The sequence below is a fragment of the Labeo rohita genome, chromosome 15 (assembly GCF_022985175.1).
Source record: "Labeo rohita strain BAU-BD-2019 chromosome 15, IGBB_LRoh.1.0, whole genome shotgun sequence".
NCBI classification, from domain to species: Eukaryota; Metazoa; Chordata; class Actinopteri; order Cypriniformes; family Cyprinidae; genus Labeo; species Labeo rohita.
In genome coordinates, this window is record NC_066883.1 from 36,966,659 (window position 1) to 36,984,231 (window position 17,573).

Sequence of the window (17,573 nt, forward strand, 5' to 3'; positions counted from 1 at the left end):
ATGCAGCTGTTTATGATGAGGCTTAAATCTTACTTTATCTTTCTTCTTTTTCTTTTTCTTCTCCTTCTTCTTCTTCTTTTTCTTCTTCTTGTCATCCTCACTGTCTGAAGAACTGTCTGATGAAGAGGATGAACTGCATTCCTTCTGAGACAGAGAGGTCAGATAAAATGAGTTTAGTGCATTAAAATCACGTTTAGCAAAGTTCTGATTAATAAAGTTCAGATGAGATCAGTCACCTTCACACAGAGTAAAATCACTTTTACTAGTGTAGTTTAAAGGTTAATGATACAAACCTTCTTTTTCTTTACTTTCTTCTTTTTGTCTTTCTTTTTGCCGTCGGCTCCTTCACCCTCGTCATCAGACACGTGACCGTCGTCCCTGGCAGTGATCAAACCTGCAGACTCCGCAGGAAGTGCTGCATAGGACAGGAAGTCGCTTTCATGAGTCATGTGACCACCATTACAGCTTTGAAACAACAATTCAGCCTATTCTGAGTAAAGCAGGCTCCTCACATCTTTATTTTTGTATTTTCCATTTTTATTTTAGCTAACGTTTTATGAATTTTCTTGTGTTTTTATTAGTATTTTTTATATATATTTCTAAATCATTTAATTAATTTATTTTTATTTCAGTTTATATTTTTAGTTTTTCATCACATCAGGTTAAACTAAATAAAAACGAGAAATGTTTCCTTGGAAACTATATGAAATAAAGTAAGTTTAAGTTTTATTTTATTTAACTGTATTTCACTTAACATTTATTGTATTTTTAGGTATATTATAGGTATATTAGTTATATTTTGGTATATATTTTAGGTATATTTTTTTTACTTAAGTAAACATTTGTTTTATGGTTTTAGTTTTAACCCTGCATACACATTTAGATCAACACATTTCAATGGCTCATAAATAGTCAAAATAAAATAAAATAAAATAAAATAAATTATATATATATATATATTTTTGTTAGTTATTATATTTTTAAATATGTTATTTCTTTTTTTCTTTTAAATATTTTTTATAATGTTTAATGTTTAATATTTTTTTAATGTTTATGTTATTTCAGTTAATGTTTGTTTTATTTCAAGTAATGAAATTTTTTATGTTTTTATTAACAAACTAATAACCTTAAAATAAATCAATACATTTCCTTGACTCATAACTAGAAAATTATTATTTATCATACTACTAAGCTAAGCTAAGCTTTTCCAGATTGCAAAAACAGTTTATTTTTGCATAAATTTGGTACTTTTTTTTTTTTTAATATTTATGCTATTTTATTTATGTTGTTTTATTTTTTATTTTTATTTTATTTATGTTGCTGTTTTTTATTATTATTTATTATTTTTATGTATTATTTTTTGTTGTTGTTGTTTAATTTTAGTTATTTTAGTACATTTTTAGTACATTTTAGTACACGTTAAACTAAATGAGAAATTGTCTGAAATAAAATGTGTTTATATATATATATAGTATAAATCAACACATTTCCATTACTCATAACTAGAAAATTATTATTTATCATATTACTAAAATGAAATAAAATAAATAAAATTAATTCAAATAAAATATTATTATATTACTAAAGATCTTTCCATGAGACTTTTATGATATTATTAATTTTTACGACTTTTTCAAACCATAATTAAAAAAAAAAAAAAAAATCCATGACTGTGTGAATCTTGGTAAACATTTCTGAATCCCCAGGAGTTAAAAGGTCTAAAAAAAGGGTTAAACTATGCTCAAATCTGCACAAATAAATAAACAGAAACTAAAGCGCTCACCAGATGAAGATGAAGCGGCAGTCAAAGCGTCCTCTGTGAGCTTCCCATCGTCCTGTTTCAGCTCAAGCTCCTGACAGACAGAAGATCAACAGCGTCTGAGTTACACACACACTCACTTACATGAGATTTAGACGGCAACAAGATCAAACCAAGAGCGAGTGGAGACTTCAGCTGAATTCAACTGTTTCTCAGTTGTGTGTGATTATTAATCTTCTTACCTTCTTGTCCTTCTCTCCGTCTGATGCCGAGTCGCCTCCTGAATCCTGTAAGTTATAATGAGCTCAATTAGTGAATTTGATTTTTAAACTTTGAACTCCAACTAGTTTCCGCAGTCAGTGAGAAAAATAAGACAGTTGTTAGAGTCGGACAATATCACACTTCACTTAATGACTATAATGACTACTGTGACTCATTTTTGAGATTTCCTCAAAAACTTTCCTCTTTTGATGAACTTCTCCTAAACACTGATGTCAAAATCAAAATCAGTCACGTTTATTTTGGAGTTCAGTATCCGTAACGTCGTCTCATGTTGACTTTAATTACGACTTCTTGTCTTTGTTTAATGAAAAACACCAAATCTGATGATTTCTAGAACTGTACAAGCCTTCCAGCTGCTCTATACCTTCTTCTTTTGCTTTTTCTTTTTCTTCTTTTTGTCTTTCTTCTTCTTTTTCTTCTTCTTCTTCTCATCGTCACTGGAGCTGTCAGAGGAAGAGCTGCTCGATTCCTGACAGATGAAAGAAAAGTTTAACTTTCATTAAACAATATGGAAATGTGTTTCCACTATGGGATTTTTTTTTTTTTAATGTCACAATTCAGTTTTTTCCTCACAATTCTAAGAAAAAAATAAAAATTGAATAAAATATGAAAAGAAATATTATAATATATATAGAATATATAGAAATGTTTTTCTTTTGTATTTTCCATTTTCATTTTAATTTAACCCTTTAACTGTCTCCCATTTTTGAACACAGACATAAAAATGCACTATCCAGACTTAAAGTTTTATAATTCATGAATGAAAACATTTTGAAATATGATTTTAATGTCAATTTTCCGTGGTAATGCAATGTCTGATTTTACAATGCCTTTCAAAGGATGAATTTTGAGATTTTAAGTTTTGAACTGATATATAATTTCTTATGATTTCTAAAATGTGATAGTGAAAAAGGCGACGAAGAAAGTCTTTTTTTTTTAAATGGCAAAAAAAAGATAAGTTATTTTTTTCTTTCTTTTTTTTTTGCCACAAAATATTTTAGTACATCAAGTCAAACTAGATGAGTAAAGTTTGAGAACAAACTTTAAGTTGGCTTGAGAAAGCCTAGCCTGAAAGTTTGAAGCAGTTATAAAAGTATGGAAGCAGCTAGCATGATTTAACACATTGCTTACATGATTTAACATGTTGTTAACATGTTTTAGCATAATTAGCTTGTTGCTTGTATTTTTATAGGCTGATTACAATGTTGTTAGCATGATTAGCATGTTGTTAGCATAATTCGCAAGTTACTAGAATGTTGTTAGCATGATTAGCAAGCTACTAGCATGTTTCTAGCCTGATTAGCATGTTGATAGCATGTTTCGTGCATGATTAGCATGTTACTAGCATGTTTCTAACATGGCTAACATGTTTCTAGCATGATTAGCATATTACTAGCATGTTGTTAGCATGATTGGCATGTTGCAAGCATGATTAACATGTTGCTAGCATAATTCGCTAGAATTATTAAGTTACTAGAATGTTGTTAGCATGATTAGCAAGTTACTAGCATGTTTCTAACATGGCTAACATGTTTCTAGCATGATTAGCATATTACTACCATGTTGTTAACATGATTAGCATGTTACTAGCATGTTGCTAGCATGATTAGCATGTTACTAGCATGTTGCTAGCATGATTAACATGTTGCTAACATGTTTCTAACATGATTATCATGTTACTAGCATGTTGTTAGCATGATTAACATGTTACCAGCATGTTACTAGCATGTTTGCTAACACGATTAGCATGTTACTAGCATGTTATTAGCATGTTTCTAACATGATTAGCATATTACTAGCATGTTGTTAGCATGATTGGCATGTTACTAGCATGCTGCTAGCATGATAAGCATGTTACTAGCATGTTGTTAGCATGTTTCTAACATGATTAGCATATTACTAGCATGTTGTTAGCATGATTGACATGTTGTTAGCATGATTACCATGTTACTAGCATGTTGCTAGCATGATTAACATGTTGCTAGCATGATTAGCATGTTACTAGCATGCTGCTAGCATGATTAGCATATTACTAGCATGTTGCTAGCATGATTAGCATGTTTGCTAGCATGATTAGCATGTTACTAGCATGTTGCTAGCATGATTAACATGTTGCTAGCATAATTCGCAAGTTACTAGAGTGTTGTTAGCATGATTAACATGTTACTAGCGTGTTTCTAACACGGCTAACATGTTTCTAACATGTTTGGCATATTACTAGCATGTTGTTAGAATGATTAGCATGTTACTAGCATGTTGCTAACACGATTAGCATGTTACTAGCATGTTGTTAGCATGATTGACATGTTGCTAGCATGATTAGCATGTTGTTAGCATGATTAACATGTTCTCAAGCCAACTTAACTAAATGAAAATGAGATTTTCATGGCAGGAAAAAAAAAATGAAGTACGAGATGTAAACTTAAAAAATATGTACAAAAAAATAAATAAAATACAAAATAATAATACACTTTTTAATCCATGTAAATAAAAATAGGCTTCTGTAAAACAACTAACTCCACCATCACACAAAATTGCTTCTTGCTGTACCTTCTTCTTCTTCTTCTTGGTCTTCCTTTTCTTTTTCTTCTTCTTCTTGTGATCATCCTCACTGTCTGAGGAGGAAGATGAGCTTTCAGAAGAGGAAGATGAGCTGGAATCCTAAGAAATACAGAAGATACAGAGATTTAAGATTCCAGACCGATACGGTGAAAGTAAAACACTTTCATATCTCTGCACTTTATACCTTCTTCTTCTTCATCTTCTTCTTTTTCTTCTTTTTCTTATCCTTCTTCTTTTTCTTTTCCTTTTTCTTCTTCTTCTTCTTTTCATTCTCACTGTCTGAAGTGATCGCAGCTGCATCCTGGGAAAAATTAGGTAAAATTAATCAAAATGTATGAACTAAAAAGCGAGCAAACTGAGGCAATCAACAAAATGTGAGATATTATCCTGAAGATTAAAAAAGTAAGGTCATTGAAATAATACAACAGAGACAGTCTTAATGAACGGGAGAAATTACTTTGTCTTTCTTCTTTTTCTTCTCCTCGTCTCCTTTAGTTTCTCCTGCAGGAGTTAATTCAGTGTTTCCCTCGAGACCTGAAAAAACATCACAGACTTAACAAGACCAGTGGGAAAAAACAAGATGATTAGAATGAGCAGTTCTTCCGCATAACAAAAGAATACAACGACTACTGACTGTCCAGATCAAAATAAAATAAAATAAAATAAATGATGTCAACTTAAACAAAAAGAGAAACAGAAATACAACACATGACATTTAAAATGGACTGATATTCTGGCAGCAACAGGTGTGATACCAATACAAAATATATATTATTTATAAATGTATACATTAAAAGCAAGGCTGTATCTTTAAATTTAACCTATGTGTCCTCTAAAGTGTAAATGTATTACTTTTTTGTTTGTTTTGTTTTTTGTTAACCTGGCAACACATCCCTTACTCCAAAAAAAGAGAAAGAAAACAACAAATGCTTGCTAGTTAAACCATAGTAACCACTAATTAACGATGGTTATGAATGATTCGCGAACCATCATTTCAGATCAGGACTCGGAGTCGCGGATAGCGAATCATTCAATTCGAGAAATGAATCACAACCCGCTCCGATTTGAATCAAATGATTCGTGAAGCCGGTCCAAAGTCCTGATCTAAATCAAATGACTCGCTATCGGCAGTCCCTATCTGAATCAAATGATTCGCGAAGCTCCGATCTAAATCAGATGATTCGCGATCCGTGTTCTGAAGTCCGGTTCTGAATAAGGATTCGCGAACCATCATTTCAGATCAGAACTCGGAGCGTGGATAGCAAATCATTCAATTCAAAGAAGAAATGAATCACAACCCGCTCCAATTTGAATCAAATGATTTGCAATACTCAAAGTTCCGTTCTGAATCAAATGATTCGCGATACGCGAAGTTGGGATCTAAATCAAATGATTCGCGATCAGCAAAGTTCCGATCTGAATAAAACGATTCGCCGACCCGCTCCAAAGTCGTGACTTAAATCAAATGATTCGCGATCCATGTTCTGAAGTCCGGATCTGAATAATGATTCGCGAACTATCATTTCAGATCAGACCTCGGAGCGCGGATAGCGAATCATTCAATTCGAGAAATGAATCACAACCCGCTCCGATTTGAATCAAATGATTCGCGAAGCCGGTCCAAAGTCCTGATCTAAATCAAATGACTCGCTATGCACAGTCCCTATCTGAATCAAATGATTCGCGAAGTTCCGATCTAAATCAAATGATTCGCGATCAACAAAGTTCCGATCTGAATCAAATGATTCGCAAACCATCATTTCAGATCAGAACTCGGAGCGTGGATAGCAAATCATTCAATACGAGAAATGATTCACAACCCGCTCCGATTTGAACCAAATGATTCACGATACGCAAAGTTCCGATCTAAATCAAATGATTCATGAACTCGCTGCAAACAAGTCCCGATCTGAATGAAATCATTCGCGATATCATATTACGCAAAGTTCCGATCAAAATTAAATGATTCGCGAAATGATTCACGAACCCGCTCCAAAGTCCTGATTTGACTCAAACGATTCTATTGCTTTAACTGATCAGTACGTGTTTTTAAAATCATTACAAACGATGTTGAAATTCAAAAATGAATGTCTCTTTTAATTCGATATGGTTTCTGCTAGTGAATCGCTTGAAATGAATGATCGAAGTCACGAGTTTGAATCAACCGGAACGGTTCAAGCGTAAATGACTCACTCAATTGATTCGGTTCATCTGTTTCGCGTCTTCAGTCATGTTTACATTACACTGCCAGTACTGGCTTAGCTTGCTAGTTTTATGACATTAACTTAAGTAAGCACAAATGTATTATGATTTTGAAATTGTTGAATTTTGCATTAGATATGTGCTTATTTGAAAAACATAAACACTTGTTTCATAGATACATTGTTTTTTTAATAATTCCAGCACTTTTCAAGTACCTTGTACAAACCCTGGTCCAAATTAGGTGAATGTCTGTCTATCTTAGGCCTAAAACTCACAGGTGTTTCATAGAGTAAAATTACCTCTGGAGTGACACACACACACAATGAAACACCTGTCCTCTGATCCGTTTTACCTGTCTCTGCTAGAATCCCCGACTCTGCCAGCTCGCAGATTTTCATTTTCTTCTTTTTCTTCTTTTCATCCTGTGGAGGAGAATGCGTGAGTGAGTAAATTTGGGAGCGTGACCCAGATAAGTCATGAAGAAGATGTAAATGTTGTTGTTTTGTTGTAAACACACATATTTCATAATTAGGACAGCAGCCATGGGACACACTCTACAAATCTTGTTTTACACAAGCGGGCCGTGACTGCGGTTCATCACGCCGTGACTCAGACAACTTTCCTTCCTCTGCAGCAAAACACTGGCAAATAAACACGGCCTTTATTTAAAGTTCAGCCGAAAGTCAAAACTCTACACTACAGGTCTTCATCTACACATGCTGTTCCAAACCTGTATTAATCTCTTTCTTTAATTAAACGCAAAAACAAGATGTTTAGCAGTACGTACTGTTCTTCCAGAATATAAACTGAATAGTGGATGTCCAGCTTAAAAAAATAAAATAAAATAAAATAAAATAAAATAAAATAAAAATATCCCTATCAACTAAATTAAATTATTTAAAAACTAAATAAAATACCCATCCACTAACTAAATTAAATTCTTATTCCTATTCACTCAAATAAAATAATAAAATAAAAATATCCCTATCAACTAAATTAAAATAATAAAAGAAAAAAATACCTATCCACTAACTTAAATAAATTCCTATCCCTATTTTGGTAAAATAAAATACAATAAAAATCCCTATAAAATAAAAATAAAATAAAAATATCCCATCAACTAAAATAAAATAAAACAAAATAAAATACCTATCCACTAACTAAAACAAACTCTTACCCCTATTCACTCAAATAAAATAATAAAATAAAATACGAAATATGAAATAAAATCCCTATCCAATAAAATAAACTAAATTAAAATAAAAAAAATCTGTATCCAAAAAAATAAAAGTATCCCTATCAACTAAATTAAAATAACAAAACAAAATAAAATACCTATCCACTAACTAAAATAAATTCCTATCCCTATTTTAGTAAAATAAAATAAAATAAAAAACCCTATAAAATAAAATAAAATAAAATAAAAAATATCCCATCAACTAAAATAAAATAAAACAAAATAAAATAAAATACCTATCCACTAACTAAAACAAACTCTTACCCCTATTCACTCAAATAAAAATAAAATAAAATAAAATAAAATATGAAATCTGAAATAAAATCCCTATCCAATAAAATAAAAATATCCCCATCAACTAAATTAAAATAAAATTCCTATCCACTAACTAAAATAAATTTCTATCCCTATTCACTCAAATAAAATAATAAAATAAAATATGAAATATTAAATATGAAACATGAATTAAAATCCCTATCAAATAAAATAAAATGAAATAAAATAAAATAAAATAAAATAAATCCCTATCCAATAAAATAAAAATATCCCTATCAACTAAATTAAAACAATAAAACAAAATAAAATACCTATTGTCATGATTCTGGTCTCTGTTTCCCTGTCTTGGTTTTGTGGACTCTATTCTTACTTGTGGAAGTATTCTTGTTCCACATTGCTTCTGTTTTCCCTTGTTCCTTTACCCATCTTGTTAGTTTGCCTGGTGATTGATTAGCTCCTCTCCATGTTACCTCGTTATCCTGTCTATGTAAACACCTCTGTTTGCATTCTTGCATTCTTTGTCTGGTGTTGTTCCTGTATGGCTGCTTTGTGTGCCCATGTCCAGCCTTGTCTTTTGCCCTGAGTCCATGCCTGGATTTACTTTGTGTTTTGTTTAAATAAATGTCTGCTGCATCTGGATCCTCCGCTCCTCTGTTATGTGTGGTCGAGGCAGGACATGGGCACACAAAGCAGCCATACAGGAACAACAAAGAACCATGGCAAACACAGGTGTTTACATAGACAGGATAACGAGGTAACATGGGGAGGAGCTAATCAATCACCAAGAAAACAAGATGGGCAAAGGAACAAGGGAAAACAGAAACAATGGGGAACAAGAATACTTCAAAATAACAGTCCACAAACCCAAGACAAGGAATCATGACACCTATCCACAAACTAAAATAAATTCTTATCCCTATTCACTCAAATAAAATAATAAAATAAAATAAAGAACCCCTATCCAATAAAATAAAGTAACATAAAACAAAACAAAAATATCCCTATCCTCTGGAATAAAATAAAATATAAAATAAAACATCCCTTTCCTCCCTAATATCCATATTATTTGAAATAAAAGATAAAATAAAATAAAATAATAAAATAAAATAAAATAAAATAAAATAAAATAAAATAAAATAAAATAAAATAAAATAAAATAAAATAAAAACCTATCCAATAAAATAAAGTGAAATAAAATAAAACAAAACAAAAATATCCCTATCCTCTGGAATAAAATAAAATATAAAATAAAACATCCCTTTCCTCCCTAATATCCATATTATTTGAAATAAAAGATAAAATAAAATAAAATAAAATAAAATAATAAAATGATAAAATAAAATAAAATAAAATAAAATAAAATAAAAACCTATCCAATAAAATAAAGTGAAATAAAACAAAACAAAACAAAAATATCCCTATTCTCTGAAATAAAATAAAATATAAAATATAAAATAAAACATCCCTTTCCTCCCTGATATCCATATCCTCTGAAATAAAAGTTAAAAAATAAATAAACAAACAAATAAATAAATAAAGTCATGAATTTAAAACAACATAAGCAAAACAAAGGAAAGAAAACATTTTTTTTTCGTCTAATCATCAGAAGAATGCAAATCAGTCTAGAAACTGGTTAAACAGTCTGTTCCTGTTATTGCTTTAATGTTTCTTTCAAAAAACAATCAAGGCAAAGCTGAACTTCCCCATATAACCGCAGGTGATGTGTGTGTTTATGAATGCTTAAAGCTGATTTGGTGAACTCAGTCGCTCTGATTGGCAGCGTTGTAAAGCACAGGTGCATTCTGGGTTACGTTTAACAGAGAGTACAAATCTCTACACTAAAACACAGCAGACTGTGGCACTTTCAGCTCCTCAGTACGTGTGAGAAATACAGATTGCCCAAACACTTTAAGCTCTGATTTGCATTTACTATAGTAATTCACATGCACTAGCTGCCACACTGCAAAAATAGTTAAATATGCAACCTGCTCACCTCACTGCTGTCACTGTCCGAGGATGAGGAGGAAGATGATGATGAAGAAGATGAGCTGCACTTCTGTGCAAGGAAGTGACAGAGTTATTGCACAACCTGAATACAAGCCTGCATGAACTAGTTTTATAAATGGTTTTATATGGGTGTGTGTGTGTGTGTTTGTTCCAGCCTTCTTCCCTAATTGCATAAGAAGAAAATTCTTTTCTCCAAATGTTGAAAAACACTTGTGAGGTTATGCATTCAGAAAACGGTCTAACAATCATGCTTTTCGTCTCTGTTTTGTACTTAAATGCATGTCCAGCATGCAATAAAACATTTGTCTGCATGTCAAATATCAGTTACATTTACGCATTTATTTCAAAGCTATATACAATAGCAAGTTGGCAAGATCTGCACAGTTCCTTCTCTAAAATTAACATGCAGTAAAAGGTTAATTCATGTGCTCGTTAAGCTCTAATTAAGCCGGTGGAATGAGTGGGATGCCACAGGGTTCGCTACTGGGCCCGTTCTTGTTTTGCAATTTAACTACCTTGCTTCTTTTCTTCTTTAGCTTTTTCTTCTTCTTCTTGTTTTTATCATCATCCTCACTGTCGGAGGAAGATGCAGAGCTGTCACATGACCAGGGGTCGTTCTGAAGAAATGTGCGTTAATATACTTTCACAGGATGGAAATGGAAAGAGAAATTGCGTCATTGTGATGCATATAAGTACTAAGCTTGAATAAATGTTCCTACCTTTCCATCTTTTACACCTGGGACTTTTGGATCAATGTCACACACGATCACGGAACAGGCCACGCCCCCTTCCTCCAGTTCATTCCGGCGCTCCGAGTCCGCAGCTGCACACGTGCAGTTTAAAAAAGATTAGATTAAAATTTAAAATTTCCTTTACAGGTGCAATCGTCAAATGAAATATTACATTTATTATAATTATATATTTATTCATAAAATAACAATATATATACACTACCAGTCAAGGGTTTTTGAACAGTAAGATTTTTAATGTTTTTTTTAAGCCTGCATTTTTTCGATCCAAAGTACAGCAAAAACAGTAGAAACTAAAAATCAGAAATATTTTTACTATTTAAAATAACTGCTTTCTATTTGAATATATTTTTAAATGTAATTTATTCCTGTGATCAAAGCTGAATTTTCAGCATTATTGCTCCAGTCTTCAGTGTCACATGACCCTTCAGAAATCATTCTAATGATTTGCTGTTCAAGAAAATTTTGTTATTATTATTATCAATATTTAAAACAGTTGAGTACATTTTTTTCAGGATTCTTTGATGAGAAATAAAAAGTTTTTGTAACATTATACACTACACCATTCAAAAGCTTGGAGTCAGCATATTTATTTATTTATTTTTGGGAAAGAAATGATAGAAATTAATACTTTTATTTAGCAAGGATGCTTTAAATTGATCAAAAGTGATGGTAAAGACATTTATAATGTTCAATTTCAGATAAATGCTATTTTTAAACTTTCTATTCATCAAAGAAACCTGAAAAAACTTGTACTCAGCTGTTTCAACATAATAATAATAATAAATGTTTTTTGAGCAGCAAATAAGAACATTAGTATGATTAAATATGATTTCTGAAGGATCATGTGACAGAAGTAATGATGCTAAAAATTCAGCTTTGAAACCACAGATATAAATTACATTTTAAAATATATTTGAATATAAAACAGTTTTTTAAATAGTAAAAATATTCAAAATTTTACTGTTTTTGCTGCACTTTGGATCAAATAAATACAGGCTTGGTGAGCAGAAAAGACTTCTTTAAAAAAAAAAAAAAAACATTAAATCTTACTGTTCAAAAACTTGGTGGTGTATACGTTAATAAATATAAATATATTTTTAATTACAGGTTAATGTTCTGGATTTTCTTCTGTGTCAGTTGTAATTAATGTAAATTTTGCTTTAAAACAACAAACAAAAAAGTTTACATCACCATGCATTTGAATAATATTCGGTCGCCACATTGTAAATACTTCTAATTATAGATCAAACATTATTTAACATTTACAAAGACAAAACTATAATTATAAACACCATTTCAACTGTATGCCAAAGTAGAAAGAATTTGATAACTAGCTTATATAATGTATATTGCTTATGAAAACTCAAGCTCAAACTCTCTCAGTGTAAATTAATGGTGTATAAAATCAATATAGATCTGAATCTTTGAATAGTTGAATAAACAGTTCAAACTGAATACAATTTATTTTTAATGTAGTTATTATTACAAAAAAAAAAAAAAAATAAAATAAATAAACGTGTTTGTCTTCAAACTTATGAACAAAAGCACTGCAGATACTCTATTCCTCTTTCCTTTCATTTCGTTTTGTCATTCGACTTGACATTGACTTTTCCACAGATGAATTACCTGAAATCCGCCCGGACTCCATCGGCTCGTCGGGTGCGTCTGCGACTCCGAGCTCAGCTGAGCACACAGGTGTTTTTGTATCTGGGGGGAGGGGCTTAACGGCGACTTCCGCTATTCCGGCTCATGAATATTAATTAAACCCTAAGGTTCGCTGAGCGGCTCTAACGAGGCTGTTGAATAAACACTGTTTTATTAATATTAATAAACCTACGAGCATGGACACTCTCTTGCACCAAGTTAGATCTATTACATATTTATGAAGCAAGCCTTAGAGAAACCCACACACAGGCAAGACCTGCTCCTCCTCATGTTTTAAAGCCGTTTGTCATTCGGTTTTAATACACTGATTAAACCCTTTCAATAGCACTTAATCTTACTCGTAACAGCAGGGCTTGATGTTTCTCACGCCCTTTGTAAACACCAAGAGGGTGTGTGTGTGTTTGTCTCCTCTTGTAGTGTGTCTATAAACAAGTGTAAAAAGTTCAAAGCTGATTTGACAGTGATTGTAAGGTTTATACGTGTAAACCCGCCTGCAACACATTCTTAAATACATTTTTGTCATGCAAAATGTCATGCAGTTCTAATATCACTTGTATTCTGGTGCTAAAACATTACAGATCATATTATGCGGAATTAAACAGTTTCTGCGTACATATAAACAATAAAACTTAACATAATGTCAAATATCACATGTCAAACTGCTGACTCAAAGTGACTAAGCAGAATCATCAGACTCTGTGTCATGATGTAATATTTTTCCATGATGTTGCAACTAAATCCTTGAACTGGGTTATCACAGCTCAAATGCCTCTCATTTATGTGTATAAACGCGTTGGATGACATTTTACCTGTGCGAATACAGCGATTTCAGGTTCTAATATGAAAAAGAAAAAAATTATATTTACATTATTAGTAATGCGTGTTGTTCAGTGCTTAAAATGCACAATAAAGCACTAGCTTGCTAATTAATACTGCACTGTTTACACTCTAGTGCCTATTGTTGTTTTTTTCTAATTAGTATGTTAAACAGTATGCTTCACATGCAACAGTAAGGCTGTATGTAGAATAGCATAGTACCTTAGTATTTCTATAAATATAATTTACTGCATGCAATTAGCAAAATACTGTATTGCACAATGCAATGAACCCCCATTTCCAACTTGCTAAATGAACTAGAAGAAACATCAACCTCAATGTCTGGGGATCATAGATGTAAATACAGTTGTTTTGCATTTGAATTCAATTTTGAACAAAATAAGCACTTTGGCAGTCCCATCAAATAAACAAATTTTTATTCATTTGTTGACTCTAATGCTATTCTTATAGCTTATAATAATAATAATAATAATAATAATAATAATGTTTGTTTTCATTTTTTTCAGTATATTTCTAGTTTAAAACAATTACATTATTTTATCTTAAAAAAAAGCAATAACAGCAGTTTTTGTTGTATTTTTATTTAGCACATTTTAGCTTAAAAAATAATAATAATAATAATATACTTGTTGTTATATTTGTATAGCTTTTTTTTAGATTAAAATAATAATAATAATAACAGCAGTTATTTTTTGTTGTATTATTTAGCATATTTTTAGCTTAAATTAATAATAATAATAATAATAACAACAACAACAGCAACAACCATTATTTTGTTTTTATCATATGCTATTTTTTACGTTGAATATTTTTAGCTTAAATTAATAATAATTGTAATACTAGTACTAGTGATAATAATAATAATAATAATAATAATAATAAATAATAATAATAGTTGTTGTTGTTATATAATAATTATTAACATCAACGTTTAATTTTTTTAATTATATTTTATTATTTTTATTCAGGATTTTATTTGCTTAAAATTAATATTAATAATAATAACAATAATAACAACTACTTACAATTATTTACAGCTTATTTTTTAGCTTAAAATAATAATAAATAACAACAGCAAGACTAACCGTCATTTTGTTTTTATTATCATTAATTAATCATTATCATTAATCAGTTAATTTTTTTATGCAGAATATTTTTACTTAATAATAATAATAGTTGTTGTTGCTGTTATACAATAATTATTAACATCAACATTTTATTTCTTATTATATTTTATTACTTTTTTATTATGATATTTTAGCTTAAAATTAATAATAATAATAATAATAATAATAATAATAATAATATACTTGTTTGTGTTTATATTTTTATAGCTTATTTTTAGCTTAAAATAATAATCATAATAATAATAACAGCAGTTATTTTTGTTGTATTATTTAGCATATTTTTAGCTTAAAATAATAATAATAACAACAGCAAGAACAACCATCATTTAGTTTTTTTGTCATGTGTTAATTTTTATGTTACAATTTTTTAGCTCAAATGAATAATAATTGTAATAGTAGTACTAGTAATAATAATAATAATTGTTGTTGTTGTTATATAATTATTAACATCAACATTTTCTTTTTTTATTATATTTGATTACTTTTATTTATTATTATTATTATTATTAATAATAATAAAAATACTTGTTTTTGTTATATTATTTTTATGTAGAATATTTGTACTTGTTTGTAATATTTTACGTGTTTTTGCTGTATTATTTATAGCTTAAGCATTTTTATGTTTTAGCATTTTGTATTTTTTTTTAGTATATTGTTTATAGCTTTAACAACAAGAACAAAAACAACAATAATTTCATCATATTACTTCAATAATCTCTTCATATAAGTAGACTGAAATGTCTTGAAAAGCTCATCACATTGCATTTTATATGTAACAGGTCACCTGGTTCTCCATGTGTGCAGTAATACGTCATATTGGGCTCAGTTTTCATACTATATACTGTATGTACAGTATGTTCTGCTATTGTTAGCCAGAGAAGACGCTCCACTGAAGACAAAGGCAAGGAAGCTCCTGTTTTTAGCTGACACTGAAAAGTGTCTCGTGAGGCTCCTCCTGTGGCATTCTGGGAATGAAATATCACGCTGAGATATCGTGTACCAGGTATTGTGCTTAAACGCTTCCCCAGGATCCTTTCCAAGAGCTGATGAGTGGATTATCTCTTCATTTCTTTCTCTGTGGAAACCTGATGAGTTTCCAGAAAACAGCGCTCTGTCATTTCCATTCATTATCAGGTTAGTTCTGACTAGAGAGCAGAGACGTGTGAACGGCTGCGAGGGACGATAAAACACACTGATCTGTTGTGCTTTACTGTTGCTTTGTGCTTCATTATAAAAACGAGTACTAAAATGCTAAAAGTAAAAATACTAAAATTATGTACTAAAATACACTAGTAGGGTTGGGCAAGGTAATAATAATAATAATAATAATATTTTGTTTTTAAAAATATAAACCATTATTTAATAATAATAATAATAATAATAACAACAGTAATAATAATAATTATTATTATTATCATTTTTTAATTAAATATATACATATATTTATAATATTAACAAATAATAAAAATACTAATAAAATAAAAAACCTTTATTCAATAATAATAATAATAATAATAATAATAATAATACAAATTTAGTTATAAAAAATAGAAACCATTATTCAGTGATGATGATGATGATAATAATAATTATTATTAATATTATTATCTTTATTAAAAATATATAGTCACATATTGTTATATTTTGAATATGAAACGAAATAAAAATAAAAATAAAAGCCATTAAAAAATAATAATTATAATATTAATAACAACAATCATAATAACAATAACAATAATTATAGTTATAAAACTACAAACCATTTCTCAATAATAATAACAACAACAATAATATTGTAGTTATACAAATATAAACCATTAATCAATAATAATAATAATAATAATTATTATTATTATTATAATCACTATTATTATCTTTATTAAAAATATATAGTCACATATTATTATTATATTTTTAATATAAAAAATAATAAGAAAATACACATAAAAATAAAAACCATTACTCAATAATATTTTTAGTTACAAAACTATAAACCATTATTATATTTTTGGTATAAAAAAACAAAAATTAAATAACAATAAAAGCCATTACTCAAAAAAAAATAAAAAATAAAAAATAAAAATAAATAAATAAATAAATAAATAAATAAATAAATAAATAAATAAATAAAATAATAATAATAATATTTTTTGTTATAAAACTACAAACCATTTCTCAATAATAATAACAATAACAACAACATTTTAGTTACAAAAATATAAACTATTACTTAATAATAATTATAATAATCACTATTATTTTCTTTATTAAAAATATATAAAGTCACATATTATTATTATATTTTTAATATAAAAAATAAGAAGAAAATACAAATAAAAATAAAACCATTGCTCAATAACAATATTTTTAGTTATAATATTATTTCAATAATAATAGAAATAATAATAATTATTATTATTATAATGACTTTTATTATCTTTATGAAAATATAAAGTCAAATATTAGTACTATATAAGTAGTAATAAGACTAGTAATAAAATGTAAACCATTACTCAATAACAGTTATTAATTATAAATAGTTATTAGTATATTAATAATAATAATAATAAACCATATTAAAAATGTTACTCAATAATAAAAACCATTGGTATTATAATAATTATTATTATATGATTATAAATTATATTTAGTAATTATATTTTTAAGATACAAAAACAACATTTAATATAACGTTATATATTATAATATTTGTGTTGTCATTCTTTCTTTTTTTTTTCAAATTCTTGTTACTATAATAGTGTATTTTTATTGCTTATGGCTTATAATACTTATAATTATTTCATCATATTATTTCATATAAACTTTATATACAGTGGTCTGAAATCCCTTGCAAAGGGTGCCACGTC

General features: G+C 29.0%; 1 protein-coding gene across 2 annotated transcripts in view; it reads right to left on the reverse strand.

Moving 5' to 3' along the window:
* LOC127177364 (uncharacterized protein DDB_G0271670) overlaps positions 1 to 12,990 on the reverse strand; it is a 23,762-nt gene extending 10,772 nt beyond the window's left edge. The window contains exons 1-13 of one of the 2 annotated variants that reach the window (XM_051129618.1): positions 12,704 to 12,990; positions 11,045 to 11,148; positions 10,841 to 10,942; positions 10,312 to 10,374; positions 7,158 to 7,227; positions 5,061 to 5,137; positions 4,788 to 4,904; positions 4,592 to 4,702; positions 2,406 to 2,510; positions 2,002 to 2,046; positions 1,784 to 1,853; positions 294 to 415; positions 34 to 141 (exon numbers count right to left, since the gene is read on the reverse strand). In XM_051129618.1, coding sequence (XP_050985575.1) covers positions 34 to 141; positions 294 to 415; positions 1,784 to 1,853; positions 2,002 to 2,046; positions 2,406 to 2,510; positions 4,592 to 4,702; positions 4,788 to 4,904; positions 5,061 to 5,137; positions 7,158 to 7,227; positions 10,312 to 10,374; positions 10,841 to 10,942; positions 11,045 to 11,148; positions 12,704 to 12,725 — 1,116 coding nt within the window. In that variant the 5' untranslated portion in view covers positions 12,726 to 12,990. Of the gene's footprint in view, positions 1 to 33; positions 145 to 293; positions 416 to 1,783; positions 1,854 to 2,001; positions 2,047 to 2,405; positions 2,511 to 4,591; positions 4,703 to 4,787; positions 4,905 to 5,060; positions 5,138 to 7,157; positions 7,228 to 10,311; positions 10,375 to 10,840; positions 10,943 to 11,044; positions 11,149 to 12,703 lie in introns of both variants that reach the window. The other variant, XM_051129616.1, reaches the window with a different exon arrangement.
* Between the last annotated feature and the right edge of the window lie 4,583 nt (positions 12,991 to 17,573).